The 19,853-nt window shown below is 42.4% G+C and overlaps 1 protein-coding gene across 1 annotated transcript in view; it reads left to right on the top strand.

The window, feature by feature from the left end:
* CRYBG2 (crystallin beta-gamma domain containing 2) overlaps nucleotides 1-19,853 on the top strand; it is a 75,023-nt gene that overhangs the window by 5,639 nt on the left and 49,531 nt on the right. Inside the window, exons 2-3 of the mRNA XM_026702555.2 lie at nucleotides 1,286-1,376; nucleotides 11,204-12,279. Coding sequence (XP_026558340.2) covers nucleotides 1,286-1,376; nucleotides 11,204-12,279 — 1,167 coding nt within the window. The remainder of the gene's footprint in view (nucleotides 1-1,285; nucleotides 1,377-11,203; nucleotides 12,280-19,853) is intronic.

Genomic DNA, 19,853 nt, shown 5'->3' with positions numbered 1-19,853 from the left:
AGAAGATGGGCCTGGAGTCTTCCTCTGAATGCCCCACCGGCCTGTGCCCTTCCCCAGTTTCCTCCACAACCTCCGGAGCCACACTGTCAGCTGTTCCTCCTCTCCCTCGGAGTCAGATTCTAACAGGGGCATGATAGTGTGAGAAGCATCTTACCAGAGGTGGGCTTCAAAATTTTTAGCAAAGGGTTCTCTGCCCGGTTGCTGGGTGGGCGTGGCCATGGTTGGCGGGGCCTAGTCAGCCTCCTGCACCACTCCCGGTGGAGGCGTTTTTGCCCTCCTCTGGCTCCAGATGCTTTCCTTGAGCCTCCTAGAGGGTGAAAACGGCCTTTCCAGGCTCGAGAGGCCCTCTGGAAGCCGGAAACAGGCCTATTTCCGGCCTTCCTGAACTTCCGGGAGGCCTGTTTTTTGCCCTCCCCAAGCATCTGCATGCGCCCTGTACTTACCTGCATCCAAAACGGGCCGTGTGGGGACTCTCGGAGTGGACGGGGTGGGGTGGACAGGGTCAGCCAGGAGTGGGATTTGGGGGTGCACCAAATTTTAGCTAGGGGCTCTCCTGAAACCCTGCGAACCCCCAGCAGCCCACCCCCCATATCTCACCCTCCCTAGTTTTCCAGAGAGTAAAGGAAAAGAAGATAGAAATACTTTCAACCTTGCAAGATTCAGTTAATATAACTTTACAATAAAAGTAATGCTAGTCTTCCTGGCTGTGCTTCTTTCCTGGACTACTTCACAGGCTGAGTGACTTCATCGTACTTTAATCGTAGCTTTATTTATTTTTTAGGATACCAGCTAGAGAGGAGAAAGTAGTATAGTGTTCTAGGTAAGAGCTCTTGGCTGTTGACTTATGAGGTATGCTGCAAAGCATACATACACACACATGGATGAGAGTGAGTAAGCCACAATTGGCTGGGCTCATTACATATGCCCTGAACCTGTGTGGCTCGGTTCATCAAGCCAAACCAGCCACATTAATTCTTAGTCTACAGGTCTAAAGAGAGAGCGAGAGCGAGGGAAAAAAAACCTTGCCCTTGGCAATCTGAAGCAAAAATTTAGCCAGCTGCTGCTGCTGCCCAGAGCAATACAACCTACCATCCTTGCGCTGTATCCTTGCTGGAGCTATGCCTGCTAAGTGTGGAAACTATTTTTTTCCTAAATATTCAGAAAGCTCCAGGTTGATTGTCTCTACCAGGAAGAGGTATTATAAAGCAAAGATGAATCACTGAGCTAAGTTGTGATTTCTACTTTCCCTTTGAATTCAAGGCTTCTTTTAACATTTTTCCTCCAGAGCAAGGAAGAAGGATGTGTTCTTTGCCCGTGGGAAGCGTGTTGCTGCAGAATCCTCAGCCTCCAAGAAGCGGCAGAAATCAACCTCAAAGGTCAGCCTTACTGCTTTCCGAGGCAGATTGCATTGAAAAAGATTATTTTCTTTGCGGGGAACTTTGGGAGGTGGAAGGTGGTGGTATATCATTCTAGCACGGCACAGCAACGTTAAGATGGGAGGACTTCCTGTCCCAGAATTCCCCAGCCAGCGTACTGGTTGGGGGATTCTGGGAGTTGACGTCCAACAAACCTTAAAGAAGCGGAGAAACATTTATCCAGCAGCTGCAAAACGCACCAGTTTGTTTCTGATCTTCTCCCTGCCTGCCGGGATGCAATCTTGTAATTTTTACTTTTTAACAATCTTTTACAATGTTTACATGCTTACAAATTTTAATGTTTTAGGCTCCAACTTTTCAGACCCCTTTAGGCACATGTTGGGCTGTTCTACAGGTTTTTAAAAATTCAAGAGATGGGTTAATCGGTTACTTTCCCTGAACAAGAGTGCCCTCTACTGAGAGCAGAGTGTAACTGTAAGGAGCTGAGCCTTTCACAAGATACAGTACTTCCTTTTAATATATAGCAATAGCACTTAGACTTATATACTGCTTTATAATGCTTCACAGCCCTCTCTAAGCGGTTTGCAGAGTCAGCCTATTGCCCCCAACAATCTGGATCCTCATTTTACCGACCTTGAAAGGATGGAAGGATGAATCAACCTTGAGCCTGGTAGTATTCGATATGCCAAATTGTAGGCAGCTGGCTGCAGTAGAAGTAGCTTGCAGTACTGCACTCTAACCATTGCGCCACAGAGGCTCATGCTGTGATGTATGTATGTATTTATGTATGCGTGTGTGTGTGTGTATATATATATATGTGTGTGTGTGTGTGTGTGTGTGTGTGTGTGTGTGTGAGTTTTCTTAAGTTTTTGCGGGTACTTACATGTATGGTATTCAGCTTTCTTCAGGTATTTTGCCACATCATTATAGTTGTGCTTTTAAAGTTGTAGCAACGTTTCGGCAGAATCTCAGCTGCCATCATCAGTCTTCTGTATTGTGTGCGAACACAATACAGAAGACGAACACAATACAGAAGCCTGATGATGGCAGATGAGATTCTGCCGAAACGTTGCTACAACTTTAAAAGCACAACTATAATGATGTGGGAAAATCCTTATCTTAGCGCATTGTTAGCAGGTGTTTATACTGATTATCCTGATTGTAGTCAGGATGACGGATCTCTCTTCTTTCCATGCATCTTTCATTCGTTATCAAAACTTTTCTCTGCTTCTCTGACCATTTGGCTGTCTGCAAACTTAACTGAAACATCATCAGATTGGATATTTGCTACGAGACAAGGTAGTCCTTGACTTAATAACCACAACTGGGGCCAACATTTCTGTTGCTAAGCAAGACAGTTGCTAAGTGAATTTTGTCCCATTTTATGACCTTTCCTGTCACAGTTGTTAAGTGAACCACTGCAATTGTTGAGTTAGAAACATGGTTGTTAAGTGAATCTGGCTTCCCCATTGACTTCCCCATTGTCAGAAGATCGCAAAAGGGGATCCCATGACCCACCTGGGACACCGCAACTGTCATAAACCTGAATCAGTTGCCAGGCATCCTACTTTTATGCACCTGACCAGGGGGATGCCACAATGGTCGTAAGCGTGAAAAACAGCCACAAGTCCCTTTTTTTTAGTGCCATTGTAATTTCGAATGGTCACTAAAAAAACTGTCATAAGTCAAGGACTGCCTGTACTTCTTTTCCTCTCTTTCAGATTGTCCACCTTCTTTTATTTAGCTGCTGTACAGGTAGTCCTTGACTTACAACCACAATTGAGCCCAAAATTTCCATGGCTAAGCAAGACAGTTTTTAATTTAGTTTAGTTTACTTTATTGTCATTGCACCTCGTACAATGAAATCAAACACCATCTTCAGTGCGCATCATGAGCATGAAAATAAACACCAACACACATCCTTCACACTCACACATTGAATTGAAAACCTCTGATATTGCATTAATATTGCACTATACAGTAGAATTCAATAGAATTGCTGCCCTGGGGTAGAAGCTGTTTTTCAGCCTATTTGTCCTTGTTTTTATTATCCGGTACCATCTGCCAGATGGTAATAGTTAAAAAAAAAAAAAGGGTTCCCAGGATGAGATGGATCTTTGAGAATGTTTTGAACTTTCTTAAGGCAGCAGGACCTCTAAAGCTCTTCCAAAGAGGGGAGAGGGCAACCCAGGATCCTCTGGGCAATGATGTTCATCCTCTGGATTATTTATATATTTGTAAATAAATAAATAAAACTTATTTACAAAATTAATATTATTTATATATTTGTAAATAAATAAAAAATATTTACAAAACTAATATTATTTATATATTGGTAAATAAATAAAAATTATTTACAAAATTAATATTATTTATATATTTGTAAATAAATAAATAAATATTTGCAAAACTCAAGTGAGTTTTGCCCCGTTTTGCAACCTTTCTTGCCACCGTTGCTAAGTGAGTCACTGCAGGGGTCAAGTTACTAACATGGTTGTTAAGTGAATCTGGCTTTCCCCTATTAAGTTTGCTTGTCACAAGGTCACAAAAGGGGATCACAAATGACCCCGGAATCACCGCAACCATCATAAATTACACGCTGCTTGCCAAGCGGGCGAATTTTGATCACGTGACCACGGGGATGCTTGCAACAGTCATAAGTGTGAAAAACAGTCATAAGTCATTTTTTTCAGTACCGTTGTAACTTTGAACGGTCACTAAACAAGCTATTATAAGTCGAGGACTAGCTGTTCTTTTAAGAACCTGGGACAAAAGTGAGCAAATCCCCATTAAAGCAGAAACTGGCTTTTCAGGTGCATCTCTGGGCTTCTGGACCAGTTGTGATCCAGTCACTTCAAAATCATAGAGAACAGGAAGGGAAGACTATCTGACCATAAGTATTTTCACTATAGGATTTGGGTGAAAGTTTTAATGATTCAGAAGTCTTGCAAAGCCTTATCTTAAAAACAGTCTGTGGGTATACAAGGAGTGGTGCTCAAACCTCTTTGATGTACTCGATTAGCTCTTGCAAAGCTTGCAGAAATTTGGTTTCTGCATAGGTTATTTTGCTTTTCTTTAGCAGCACACATTAGAAAACTTCACCCAGCACCTCTAGAGCAAAACAAAGGCTTTTGAGATATTCTTCCAACCAGGAGCAAACTCAGAGAAATTACAACAGAAACGGAAAATCGAGAGATTTGCAGAAGAGCAAAATCTTTAAGGAGGATGAAAATATCCTTGGAGGTTTTCAATACCCTAAAAAACCCATCAAAAGGATGAATGGGGTTGACCTGCTCTATCTGTGGCACTCTTGGTGGCACTGCCAGTATCAGGTGGCAGCAGAACCTGTTGGGGTGGTTTCAGAGTTCTCTTCCTTCCTCCCAAAGCTGCAGGAGGGTGTGTTACTAACTAATTCAATTCAAAGTAATTTTAATGAAGCTCTCAAAATGGTTAATACAGCTTCCTCCCCTCATCAGTCTGCTTTTATTACAGGGAAGTGCATAGGCCTAAAAAACAGTGGTGGGACTCACATTTTTTTTACTACCGGTTCTGTAGGTGTGGCTTGGTGGGCGTGACATGGCTTGGTGGGCATGGCTTGGTAGGCGTGGCAGGGGAAGGGTACGGCAAAATCCCATTCCCACCCCACCCCACTAACCTGCTTTCTAGCTCCGTTCTCCTGTGCACGGCAACCAAAGAAGACCCAGCCAATCACCTGAGATTCGGGAGGCGGAGAATAGATAGGGGTGGGGCCAGTCAGAGGTGTCATTTGCCGGTTCTCCAAACTACTCAAAATCTCTGCTACCGGTTCCCCAGAACTGGTCAGAACCTGCTGAGGACCACCTCTTCTAAAAAAACCCCTTGAGTTCCTGTTTGGAAGAAATACCCTTCTGGGTTCAGCTCCAAGTGGGGGGAAAGACCCTGGATTCATGGAAGTTGCTTGCAAAGAAGGTTTATTGATGAACAGGGTCACATGCCTTAGAGATCCTGGGCGAAGCAAAGGGAAGAGATGCTGGGAGTCCCTGGGTTTTATGCCCTCTCTTGGGATTTGAACTTCCTGAGGCACAGGAAGGGTACCCTGACTGGTTGTCAGACTCCCGTGGGGCGATGCTGGGGTACCTTGGTGGAATCCTGCTGGATGATGTAATCTTCCCAGGTGGCATGCGGTGAGATGGGTAGAGGGATAATCCTATCATGTCCTGAGGGCCAGGTCTTAATCCCATCCCCCTGGAGCTGAAGGAGGAGGGTGGGAGCTGCTCTTTGTCCTTAAAACATCTTTCTCCTTTTCTCATCCAAGGAAATGTAATATTCTACCTTTTTACATATTTCCTAGAATATTTCATTCTTCTTGGAGAGGGGTGGATGCTAACCTTCTACACCAGCTTAGGGGAGAATCACCTGAGCCAAGTGAAGTCTACCTCAGAGCTCAGCGGAGGGGCACGTGCAGGAGGAAATTGGCCCTGGAAAGGGCTGAGGAAACATTCCTGTGTAAAACGTGGGAGAGGCAGCGACACTCGGGGCAGATCACATGAGCTCAGTCTATAAATATGTGTCTGTATCGTATCTGACTCAACACTCCCTGAGGAAGGTGGGTCCTCCCGAGAGAAGACTTGGCAAGGATTTTTATATAGTGAGCCTGTCCTCCTGCTTTGCATACAGCCTGTTGCACGATCAATTTTCTGCATCCTCTGGAAAGAACTTCGTTTCCTAGACAGTTTGGATCAGCCTTTTTAGATCAGAGATAATCGGTGCTCTACAGTGGTGGGATTCAAAATTTTTTACTATCAGTTCTGTGGGCGTGGCTGGTGGGCGTGGCAGAGGAAGGATACTGCAAAATCCCCATTCCCTACCCACCTCCCTAACCTGCTTTCCAGCTCCGTTCTCCTGTGCAGGGCAACCAAAGAAGACCCAGCCGATCAGCTGGGACTTAATGGGAGGCAGAGAATAGATGCAGGCGGGGCCAATCAGAGGCGGTTTTCCAAACTACACAAAATTTCCACTACCGGTTCTCCAGAACTGTTCAGAACCTGCTGAATACCACCTCTGATGCTCTAGCAAAGGAGGGGGAACTTGGGGTCCTTCAATAGATTATATTGTACCCCATAACTGCTTGGCTACAGTGCCTCCAGAAAAACTGGGCTCCATGCCAACAAGGCCTCCATGGCTTCTGATTATGGCAAGTGAAGTCTGACATACTTTTGAAAGGAACTAGGCTACAGACAGTTGGCTCCAGGCAGTTTCCCACTGTTATTTTATACCACATACTTTATCCAACGAGATCTGCCACACATATTATTGGCTGTCCAAACCAAGGGACAGTTCCTTGCTCCCAACATCATCTTTACCTAGCTTCTCTTTTCCAATTTTTCTGTCCCCTTTTCCCCCTGCAAATCTTTTTCACTTGTATTTCTGAGATTATGCAATATTTTGAGCGATAAACTAAACTGATTATCTGGGTTCACCCAACACAGTCATGCACAAAACGTGTAAAATCAGATTAAATGTATATTAAATGTATGCATATATTCCGAGAATCTCCATAGACATTTAGCTATGCAGGACAAGTTAAATGTAGTATGTGTGAATGTTTTTTAAGTATTCTGGTTAAGTGTGTTGAATTAGATCCAGCCTCTGTTTCCACAAATTTCTTTGGGCTGCTTTATTTTCCAAACTTTAATCTTCTATGCTTCTCTTGAAGGTATCTGAAATATTTATGACTTTTTATCCATATTTCTTCTTCATTTTTAAATTCTCTGGTCTATTCCACTGCTCTGTGGGATTCTGAACTTTTCAACCAGAAGTAGCAGAGACTCTCTTCCAAATGTCACTCAATTCCATGTAATCCTTGACTTATGACCATAAATGAACCCAAAATTATGGTTGAGTTGACAATAGTAGTTGTACAGTGGATCACCACATGACCTTGCCATCTGATTTTATGTGTTTTTTTTTGTAGTGGTCATTAAGTGAATCCATTTTTACCAATGGGTGATTTTGCCAGAAATTGGAAGCAAATGCAGGAAACTGGCAAAAACCACTGAAAATCAGGGTGGTCGTAAGTCGAAGCACCATGTAACCAGACCTGATTTTCCAATCATTTGTTTAACGTCATCGTTAAACAAACCTCAGGGTCATAAATCTGAATCCACTCTCCCAAATGGGTGGGGGGTTTTTTTGCCAGAAACTGGCCAAAAAATACACCATAAATTGTGGTCACATGAAGATGGGATGACTCAACTATTTTATTTTATTTGTTTGTCAAACATGTACAAGATAACAAGTATAGGTATGAATATAAACATGAACGAAGGAAGTAAATACATATAATTTTTAAAACTAGTTGCAAATGTAGTATTTCAATGCACTTTCAATGCAGTCAAGTTTACATAATATTTAAAAATATTAGCATCCTATTATTTAAATAAATGAAGTATTGAAAATAAGAAAGAAGTAAATAATTGACACCATGTTACCTGGGAGGACTCAGCCTCCGTTCCAGACCTTCCAGTCCTGCCATCACTTTCTCTTCCCCAATCCAGGAAAACAAAAAAACAAAAAAGGAAAAGAGAAATGCAGGAGTGAGCTAACGAGAGAGAGAGAGAGAGAGAGAGAGAGAGAGAGAGTCTCATTTAGCTCCTTCTTAACAAACAGATTTCCTGCTGGGTTTTCTCTTCTCTGCCCTCTGCCAGCTGTCTGACTGACACCCAAAGTGGCACTGCATGCCCCACGAGCAAAATCCCACCTGCTTTTTCTGCAGTGGGCAAGAGGTATCCCCCAGCAGGATGGTATGGCCAAGGGCTCATAATCCAGTCCTTGCCAACGTTTGGGAGGCAGCTGGCTCACCTGGGGGCAGAGGCAGGAATGTGTGGCAGCTGAACTCTCCAAAAGGTGTGTATGGAATTGGAACAAGAGGATGCTTATTATTCAGTGGTTTCCTGCTACCTCAGCAGCTCCTCTGCACTGAGCTGTTTTTCAGTCACTGGAGTTGGCCCTGGGGGTAGGCATGGCTGCTATCCAGGCATGCTTCACCTCCTGCAGGAGAAACCACCCCCTTCCTGGTCTGGCAAAGGGGCCAAGGAGGTTTATATAAAAGGAAGCAGAATCAAATTAGGGCTGCTATACATAACGATAAATTCAGCTGCACAATAGCAGGCCTGCCCCAGGAACATTTTTATGTAATTGGAGTTTTTAGGGCCATAGAACTTGAATTCCTGACAACTCTGATTTCAGCGTTAAGGCCCAGAAGCTAAGCTGTCAGTCCTCATGATTGGAATGTAACTTAAATAGGAAGGCAGCCAGAGTGTTTACAAGAGGTGGCGTTCCTGGGCCCAGGATAAGAGCTTGACCTTGACCTCTTTTTTTTTTTTTGCCTTCCCAAATTTTCTATGCCCATTTTATAATTCGTTTATGATTTAATTAAAATCTATCATTTCATTACAAGATGGGCGGCAAATAAATTCAAACAAACAAACAAATAAAAACTGGGCCAGTTTACAAACTAGTGTAAAAATACAGCAACAACCTATAAAATCATTTTTAGGTCTAAGAAGCCACTCATGAAATTTTATGTCTAAATTTTAGGGAGGAAGAGAATGCAAAGTGGATGGGTGCTTGTAGGGGTGTGTATGCTTGAGTAAGGAGAAGTAGTTGTTTGAGAACTGCCAGGTTTAGCTTACCTTGTTGGGTAAACCTAGAAAATTATAGATTGTGAAAGAAACTTTGATTCAAATTTCAACCAATCCTGGCTTGGTGTGGTCTGTGTAGCCACATAACTCATCTCATCTGTCTTAACAATTTGCTTGTTCATACATACTTATCTCAGTGGCCCACTGAAAGTAGCTTATCACATGTATTAAATAACCCCATGAGGTCAAGGGATATTAATGACCTACGAATTTCATTGCTGGGTATAGTGCTGTGCTGATAAATGTACAGGTAGTTCTCACTTAGTGATGGCAGTTGGGACTGGCAACCTGATCCTGAAGTGAAGCAGCCACTAAATGAAATTGTGACTCTGCTTATAAGCTTAATTCAGCTTTTCTTTGCTTAACAGATCCGTGAAGCTCATAAATGTGGCAATTGGTCACAAAGTTATTTTTTAAGCATTGTTGCAACTGCAAACGGTCACTAAACAAAGGAGGGCTACCTGTATAATATATGGCTCCATTGCTGCATGAGCCACCAAACAGTTTAGCTCTGCTCTCAACCATCCTGCACAATTCCTGAACATTTAACAACTGTCTCTCACAAGCTGGTACGAATCAGTTCTAGCACACCCTTGGATGGGTAAGATGCTATCCAGCTCCCCTCAAACTATTTTCCTGTTACTTAGCTCCTCTAGTCACATCTGCCACAATTTCCCAGAAGGACGTGACACACAGACAAAAGGCTAGGGCTTCGAGTACATGGCTGTGACTACCAGTCAACCCTTCAAGCAGAACAGAATAGGAAACTAAAGTCATGCTAGCCAGTATTATTTTTAATGTAAAGTTATAGTGACAGAATCTTGCAGGTTGAAAAAGCTTCTCTTTCCCCCATCCCAAACGTATCTTTGTGAGACCTAGGGAGGGTCTTGTCCAGTGGTGGGATTCAAATATTTTTACCACCGGTTCAGTGGGCGTGGCTTGGTGGACGCGCTTTGCGCACCTGCACACACTTTGCTTGCGTGCACCAAATGCACACTTTGCACAGGCACAGAGGTGTTCTAACTCACCTCTTGCAAACCTGCATTATCCCAATTGCTTCAGCAACTGCTGTGCAGCACTCTTCTGTGCCGCGCAAAGCAGCTGCGCTTCAAATTCAGAGGATAAAGGGCAGGGATGGGATTCAAATTTTTTAACAACCAGTTCTGTGGGCATGGCTTAATTGGTGGGCGTGGTTTGGTGGTCCTGTGACTGGGTGGATGTGGCTTGGTGGTCATGTTATTAGTTGGGCGTGGCCAACTCAATATCATTCCCATCGAGGCACGCATCTCCTCTCCTAGCCTCTCATTACTGTATGGATGCTGCAACAGTTCTAAGTGTGAAAAATGGTCATAAGTCACTTTTTTCAATGGTCACTCCACACAAGCAAAGCACAAGAAAAGGAGGGGAAAAAAACTCCGAGACATTCCTGAGGCAGGAAGTCTAGTCCTGCCAAGAATGTAATAAGGGTTAACGGAAAGGCAGTTTCTGTAAGCAACCCCAGAATGTTTCCTTCCTGCCTTCCTTACAGGATTAGGCTAGTAATTTCTTCTAACAACCGGTTCTCCGAACTGCTTAGAATGTTAACAACCAGTTCTAGCGAACAGGTGCGAACTGGTAGAATCCCATCCCTGATAAAGGGGAGTATGGGAGCCCGGCAGAGATGGTATTCAGCAGGTTCTGACCAGTTCTGGAGAACCGGCAAATACCGCCTCTGACTGGAGATTTTGCAGTATTCTTCCCCTGCCATGCCTACCAAGCCACGCCCACAGAACCGGTAGTAAAAAAAAATACCTCCCACCACGGGAGCCCGGGCAGGCGGGTGGGCCTAACAGCAGAGTGGCAAGAGAACCGGTTTGGTCTCCGCTGCTCATTGCTGCTACTGGCTCGGCAGAACCGGGCCAAACTGGTAGAATACCACCACTGGTCTTGTCTGAGACGCTAGTTGGATTACGCTTCTATCCCAGACTCAGATTTATCTGACAATTGTCTTGGTTGTGGCTTTTCCTCCTGTACCTCAAGGTTATTCCTTCTTCCCACTAAATCTCCATCTGGCCTGTAAGATCCTACTCCCCTGGCCCTAGAAACAGGCCTTGGAAGCGTTCGAATGGCTCTTCCCTTCTCAACATTCTCCTTTCCATTCTACAGACCCGCTTGCTTAGCTCCTCGGAGCCCAGTCTCTGGAAGAACAGCCTCGTCAAGAAGTTCAGAACTTTTTCTTGGCACAAACGCAGCAGCTCTCTTGAGCTCTCCAATTGTGCTGATAATACAGCACGTGATCCTTGGTCTTTGGGGCGGCTTCACAGGCCGGCTGTTGGCAGCTGTGTGGATATGAAGAGTAGACCCGACATCTGCCCTCAACCCCAAGAGCCCGAGAAGGAGAAATTCCCGTCTCAATCAAGTGAAATGGATTCTGTATGGTCAGACTTTGTCCTATCCACATCCTTAGACACTCTGCATTGCTGGGTAGATAAGTCCTTCTCCATCAGCCATTCTTCTCTGGACTGTACAAAAGCATCCAAAATAGAAGAAGAAGAAGAAGAAGAAGACCTGGGGGAAACTCCCAAGTCCCTCTCTGATTCAGTTGAAAATATATTAGAAGAGCATTTAACTTCAGAAACTTCCCTGCTTTCTATTGTGGGGAATTCGGAAAACCTGAGCGACCACATTGGGCCCAGAAAGTTTGGACATTTGGGCAAAGGAACAAGACTTAAGAGTGTTATGGCAATCCCACACCTCCAGTGGTCTCCAGGAGTAGCGGAGGATGCAAAAACCACCCCAACCAAGAATCCTTCAATAATTCAATACGAGATTATGATCACAATGACTAAGTCAGAAGGAGAAGAAGACGTGGAAGCCAAACCCACAGCCGGCTGCGGTGAGCAAAGCTCGCCTTGCCACTCATCTGGGAAGGCAGCACTTTCTCTGGGGGTTGCTGAATTAGAGAAAACAGAGGGACAACGTCACCAGAAACCAGCCAGACCGGCTTCTCGGTTGTCAGCGTGCAAGGAATTCCAAGACTTCAACAGGTTGCATGAGGTGGAAACCTGTCAGGTGTGCAGTTTGATAGCAACTCCTGCCACGGAGAGCCCTACAGTTCTGCGGGGACTGGAGAGCAGCCCAAGGGAAGGAGCGCAGCGGAACAGAGCCGATCCCGGGCATTCACAGAATGGCACCTTGGTGGAAGGGAAAGGCGATATAGCATTGGAGACCTCGGCCAATAGGTACGTGGGGAACAGGGCTGGGAAGCCAGGCATCACAGCAGGTGTGTTCTCTGAACCAGCCCTGAACTAAGGCATGTCTCAGCAAAGAAAAAGAGAAAGCTGGAGGGTCATTTTTCTCCTTCTCAGTCCACTAAACCTTGGGAGGTCCCGGATGGCTGTTGGGGTAGTTTATCCCACAACTGCTCAGGTGGGGGCGTTTTAACTCTTAACCTGCCAGCCATCTTTGGTTGGGCACTGAAGGAAGCAGTTGTCAGAGAAAAGAAAAGATGGAGAAGGGAGGGGTGAACAGCTTTGGGGGCAAAGTTCCAGCTGGTCCAGGGTTCAGGAGTGTGCAGAATGTAGAGAGAGAGAGACAGAGAGAGAGAGAGAGAGACAGACGGACAGACAGACAGACAGAGATACACACACACAGGGACAGAGATGGAGAGATGGAGGGAGGGAGAGAGAGAGACAGAGAGACAGAGAAACAAAGTAAGGAATCAAGATCCTCCCCAATTCTCATCCTATTTGCTGCAGTCGTTGTGACATGATTTTTTGTGAGGAAAGGTTGGGGTCGATTGGAAGGGGATTATGGAAACTGTACTTCAGCATCACCGGAGGTGTTAGGGGATAGACAGCTGGCCAGCATCGTTGCCAGTTATTTCAATGGCTGAATAGCTGAAGGAAGAGGAAGGAATGCCATTGAACCAGTGGCTTTTTCTCTATAAAAAGTCTGAACCCAGCTTCCTTCCATAAAGCTGAGTGGCAAAGGAAGTCCCATCAAGTCTGGAGAAGATTATTCCTTTGCAAGATTGCACAGGGTTATAATTAGTGGGTCTGCAGATGACAGATGCATTTCCTCATTTTTCCAGAGCCTTTGGATATTGCAAAGGGCTGGGAAAGAAACCACAATGACTTGGGCTGTTGATGAGGACTGGGATTTTTTTATTCAGCAATCGCCTGACCCTTCCTGAGTTGGGACCCACTTATGCATTGCTCAAAAAAAGGAGAAAAGGGAACAGCAGTTTGCAAGATGGTTGCACAAGCTAATTTATAGGTAGAGATGTACATTTGGAAATAAGGACTATAATTTATATAGAAATTAAAGGTATTTCAACCTACTGGAGAAATACTTTGGCCAGGTGACAATTCCTGCCTGCAGTTGTGGATAGGTGTTTTCAAAACCCGTCTGCATCTATCTCCCCTCTTCTTTAAGATGGATGCAGGATGGGCAGTACTTTCAAATTTATTAGCTGTTTGGGAGGCTGAAAAGGCCATTTTGTGAGTGATGCTAAGCTGCCTTTTAAAACAGAACTAATTATTGAACAATGTTGGTCTTTTGCTTAAGTGGGTTTCTAATTCTCAATGTGTGTACCATGTGTGAAACTTTTATATGTGAGAGGTTTCCTATTGTTAACCACCTTGAGCTTGGAAGTGGGTGGCACATAAATAATAAGTAGACTCCCATAAATAAGGAACACCTTCAAATAGGTGCCTTTTGTAGAGCAAGGCACATGACTCCTTATTTCTTCTTCAGAAGACATCTGTAAATAGCAGTAGTTAGTGGGCAAAAATACATCATTGAAGACTGGGTTCCAAATATTAACAAATATTTAATCACTTCTATTGGACTGAGTAGAATTTGCTTCTGAATGAATGTAGATTGAATTGCGTTATGATCAGATAAAAGGTGAGTGCTTTATCAGCCGATGTATCTTCAGATAGATCCAGCATAGACATCTAGCTTTGTAATAAGACAGATCCATATTATGTCCTGTTTCGTTGTACTCTTGATCTTCTTGTTCACATTACTGCGGTTACCGGGGCTCTATAAAGCACAGAGGAAAGAGGGATGTATGATGCATGCTTATTTTAGGAGGGCACGTGTTGTACCATAGGATCATTGCCAAAAGAAGTCGAATGCTTCTTTCTCAGCAACTCCTACAGGAGGATTCCACAGCTTTTGCATTTGTTGGTGGGAATACATCCTTAGGTGAATTCTAGTTCAAAAGTTCAAAAATATTGGCTGCTATGGTGATCAACAATGGAGCTGTAGGATTAAAAGTTTGCCTTGGGATGTTGTCTTGGGAGAAAGAGAATAAACAAAAAAACAAACAAAGTTAAATATGAATGTAGTTTTGAATAGAGCTTTATTATTTTTAGAGCTAAAGCATCTGTGTGAACTGAAGGTTCATTTGTCTACTCATTCTCTCAAAGGTAGCAGTTAAAGGACAGAATCCTGCTTAGGCGACAATAGCAGATAGAGTCACATCCTCTGCCCACTATTGGCCAGACAGCATTAAAGAAAGAGGATTTGGGAGAAGGAAGCCCGTGTCATTCCTGTGGTCTATTTCTTCTGCCTTCTGGCCATTTCTTCCTTTGCTGGAATGGAGATCCGAAGCTTCATTCTGAGTGAAGGTCATGAGAGCCAGTAATGGCAGACAAGTAGCAGATCCCCAATATTTGTTTGTTGTCATGTGTTTCATCCTTGGGAAAGATTCAAGGTTTGGGATGAGAATCTGGAGCTTGCAAGCACCAGTAGGGGCAAGCCGGCTCTTAATGGGAGAAGAGAGCAGGGGAGGCAAAGTTGGGATGGAGGACCATTGGGGAGCAGGAAGGGCCTTTCTTGGGCCCCCTAGGCCAGATAGAATGCTCTGAAGAGCTATATTGATCCTTGTGTTGTAGGCTTTCATGTTAGAATTATGGTGTAAATAAGGACATGGGTGGGTGTGTTATAGTGGCTGCCACTTCTATAACTTTCTCTTTCAAAAACCAGCCATCAAATTAGTGTCTGCTTTGAAAAGTAATGTGAGAATGCCTGACAAGCCCAAATAGCTGGTCAAGAACAAGGAGGCAACAACAACCTAGAGTCCAGTAAGATGGCTTTCATGCTACTATTAGTGGTAAACGCAGAATCTTGGAAAATGCAAGAAGAATGTATTAGTGAGTGTATTTAGGTGGAGTCTCTTGGAATGTTTTGAATACTTTCTACCCGGTTTTGTTGTCACCTGAAGTGCGTTGCTATTTATGAGATATGCTACCAATGGGCACTCTTGTCTCTTGTTTGTTTACGTCTAATGCACTTTCCATTGCTGCCATAGTTTTACCATAGTGTCTCCCAGGGCCTTTTGGTATCATTCCATCAATATCCTGCAAAGATATGGTTGGCAGGCAGTGAAGGATTGGCTGGTAGTGCTGAAAACAGTAAAAGTGTTCTCCTTTAGAATACCAGAAACCCTTTCCCCTTGGAAGTTGCTTAAAACTTCTATGCCCAACCCTAGTTGGTCCATATCAATATTAAAGGCACTGGATTAAATAAAGATGGCAGCAGATTCATGTCTCTCACCAACACTTTTCACTTCACAATGCTGGCCTATAAAATAATGCTAGATTGCACTTCGTTCACAACTTTGGGAAAACTAGCTGAAATTCCAAATGTTTCTCTCCTTAATTGGTTATCAAGATGTTACTGTTAGTCATAAAGCTAATTAAACAGTCCACACATTTAAAGAGATGAAGCTAAGATAATTCCACTTTAGTGTCTGCAGAAGCGAACTTCTAGGCAAACCACCTCAGGAGAATAGAAAACAAAGGCACATTATGCATTTTTAAGAACTAAGAACTTCAGCCAGTTCCAATATAACCTGAACATTCCTTTCCTTGGATATGTCGTGCAAATATACCTAACCCCAAACATAAATGAATCAAAATGGTCTGAGAATTGAGCATGTGTCAAATGAGTTTCTTATTATTTGTCATTTATTGGGAACCTAAGTGTTTAGATAACCTTGCTGCTCTCTTGTGTTTGCCATGATGTATTTATTGATTTGGACAGAATAAAGATTGGTGCTATTCAGTAGCTGGACTGAGTAGGATAATCTAATCCTTAAGGTTGTCCTTCTAAGGTTAGGACACACTTTTAAAAAGAAATCCAGGATTCCTCTTAGCTGTCAGAAATACTTTTGATTTCGGTCCTATTTATAGAGCACCATTCCTGTTTTAAAAATTTTTTAAAAGATTGTTAGAAGCTTCCCTTTCTTTGCAGGGCAATAATAGTCAGTCCTTCCTCTGAAGCTCTTCATTTGAAGAACTATTATGTATAGATCCAATTAAGTGTTTCTCTTTTACATGAAGTTCAATTTAGTAGAGCTCTTGGGGTACATTGCTAGCAAAAAAAAACCCACACACCCAAGAATGGTTGCTGGAATTGGCTATGATTAGTTTAATGAAAAGAAAGACTAGGGGTGACATATATCTCAGGGGCTGCCACAAATATCTCAAGGGCTGCCACAAAGAAGAGGGAGTCAAGCTATTCTCCAAAGCACCTAAAGGCAGGACAAGAAGAATGGATGGAAACTAACCAAGGAGAGAAGCAACTTAAAACTAAGGAAAAATTCCCCGACAGTTAGAACAATTAATCAGCGGAACAACTTGCCTCCAGAAGTTGTGGGTACTTCAACAATGGGAGTTTTTAGGAAGGGATTGCACAACCATTTGTCTGAAACGGCTTAGGGTTTCCTGCCTGAGCAAGGGGGTTGGACTAGATGACCTCCAAGATCCCTTCCAATTCTGTTATTCAGTGTGACAAGGGGCTTAGCCATATAATCTTCCCACAACAGGTACTTTCACAAGTCTCAAGGTTGCTCACTCCTGGAATAAGGAGACTTAAGATCTGTATGTTTTTGGATTTTGAAGCATCTTAGGATGGATGCCTGGATAAAAACTTCAACTTTTCATTATTTTAACATGGTTTTCGTATGCTACAATAATGGCTATGCTACTTTGCATAAGGTGAAGAACTTTTAGTATTTCAGTTGTGATTGCTTTGCCACTGTGTTAATATTTTGAATTTTTAAGTGCCCATAGTATATATATTTTTTCTTATGTTTCTTTTTATATATATATAAAATTTTTATTTGGGTTTTCACAAAGCATAATACAAGTAAAATTTTCTTTTTTTTGAGAATAGCAAAGTCCCAGGTTATCACTTCTCCATCCAGACACAAATTCAATTTCATATTCATCTTTGTGTTCTATTCCATATCTTATTACTATGTTAACCTTTTCTCAATAATTTTTCCCTTCCCTTAGTTTTCTCAATCTTACTTTTAATTATCTCATTCCTTTCTAAATTCAATTATATATATATATATATATATATATATATATATATATATCTTTTTCTAAGTTTCAATACCTTTCTAGTCATCATATTTATACTTTTGTCTGTTCTGTTTCAATTTCATATTTTCTTTTCTCATTAAACAAAATTTTCCCTTATAGTTACTAAATGGAGTATGACATCTTTACATCTTTTAATTTTTATCCATTCAACTCTTATTTGAACTTCAATTTATGCCTTTACAATTATACCATTCAATGTAACACATAACTTCCAGTTGAATTCTGCTTGGTACATTTTTAAAATATGCACTAAGTTCTTAAAGAGAAAATATATATATAACAATAATAAATAAAATACTTATTCTATTCCAGTTCAACTCTATCATTAATGTTAGTTATAATCTTGTTTCTTATAGGTTCCAGAGAAATAACCATTCAGTCTGTGGTAGCCCAATTGAATATAATACTTCAAGATAATAAACCTGTATGGCGCAAGATTATTTTGACACTCTGTTATCTTTAGAATCAGAATAGAGCTGGTAGGGACCTTGGAGGTCTTCTAGTCCAGCCCCCTGCTTAAGCAGGAGATCCTATACCATTTCAGACAAGTGACTGTCTAGTCTTTAAAATCTCCGGTGATGAAACACCCACAGTTTCTGAAGGAAGCTGTTCCACTGGTTAATTGTCCTCACTGTTATCAATTCCAGGTTGCTTCTCTCCTTGATTAGTTTCCATCCATTGTTTCTTGTCCTGCCCTCTGGTGCTTTGGAAAATAAATTGACCCCCTCTTCTTTATGGCAGCCCCTGAGATATTGGAACACTGCTATCATGTCCCCCCTATTATTTTATATAATATGTTTAGAGAAAAGTGTTGACAATTTAACACATATTCTATTTATTGCATACAGATTCCCAAGTATTTCATTTTAGTAACACCTCTAAATAATAGATCCAGGTTTAGTGTTTCTAATGCAAAATGGAAGTTCATGTTGATTTCACATATTCCCATGGTCCACATATTGTGTGCATATCATAAAGATCCCAGATAATATCTAAAAGCTGATGACCGTCCTCACCACTCACCTCAATCATTTTAGGTGGTAGAGGAAATCAACATGCTCTGTCCTACTTGTTGAGTAGAATTCCTTCCTGTGTTGTAGTTCACTTACTAGTTTATATGAATATATATTAGTCAGCTTTCAGCCAGACAGCCTCCATCAGCATACAAAAAATCAGTAAGAGTCCACTGGAGTTGGCCGACCAATACATTTAAACCAAGCATGGCAACTTTAAGACTTGTGGACTTCATCTCCCAGAATTCCCCAGTCAGCATGGGAGTTGAAGTCCACAAATCTTAAAGTTGCCAAGTCTGGAGACCTCTGGTTTAAATAAATAATAAGTTGTTCCTATTCCAATTTAACGTAGCTTTTCTGAATGTGATGGTCTTGAAATATGTACATTGCACTATAATTATCAGACTTTTATCCTTACAGAAATATCCATTGGTCTTGTTTCCCGTGGGATCCCTTAATTGGCTTTTTCCTTCTTAAATACCTGGTCACAGAGATGTCTTTCTTTTTCTCCTTCCCTTTCTTCTGCTCACACCCAGCCCTGTGAAATATACGTGCTTGTTCTGGCACATACAGTATATTGTAGCCTTTGTTTATGTAAAATCAGTACATTATCATGGGCTTTGCCTTTGTTTATGTAAAATGAGTACATTATCATGGGCTTTGCTGCATGGCACAGTAGGGCATTTTAATATTGCTGGAAAGCAACGAGGAAAACAGATACTAGAGAATATTGCAGGACTTCATTAAAAGGTAGCTGGTTTATGAAGCACATTCCTCTCTAAGAGCTTTTGCTCAAGCAGTGACTTTCAAGTGATGTTGTAGAAGAGAGTCCCTCAAAAGTTTGCCCTGGTTGCTCCCTGATGAGAAGATCAATAACAGCCCAAAGGCATCCTGAAGGATGAATTGCCTGTTTCTGTCGCTCTTTTCCAGCATCCACAAGAGGATGTTGATTCAGCATATTCTAATTTCCTCTCCCACTTTATGTAGGACTCTGATGATGCACAATCTGAATCAGACTCTCCCAGTGGGTGGTGGGAATGATGGATGTAGTAATTTAACATATTCAGGGCGTAACATGTATCAGATATGTCTGCTGAAACATCTGAAACGTCCTCTAAGCATGTTAGGTGCCATGAAAATCTTAAAGGATTCTTGGGTTAGGAAGCTAAAACAAGACTGTTTTTCACGAATGAAGGCAAATATATGTGTCCCTGGATAATGTTGCGGGATCTAATCTGGGTCAGTCACCTGGACCAGAGCAGAAGTGGTATATTCAGCAAGTTCTGACCAGTTCTGGAGAATTGGTAGCTGAAATTTTGAGTGATTCGGAGAACTGACAAATACCGCCTCTGACTGGCCCCGCCCCCATCCCTTCTCTGCCTCCCATTGAGTCCCAGC

The sequence above is a fragment of the Pseudonaja textilis genome, chromosome 10 (genome assembly GCF_049901715.1).
Source record: "Pseudonaja textilis isolate UNSWEBS1 chromosome 10, rPseTex1.2, whole genome shotgun sequence".
Lineage (NCBI taxonomy): Eukaryota > Metazoa > Chordata > Lepidosauria > Squamata > Elapidae > Pseudonaja > Pseudonaja textilis.
The sequence above is the reverse complement of the archived record's forward strand: the minus strand, read 5'-3'. Positions and strand labels throughout refer to the sequence as shown.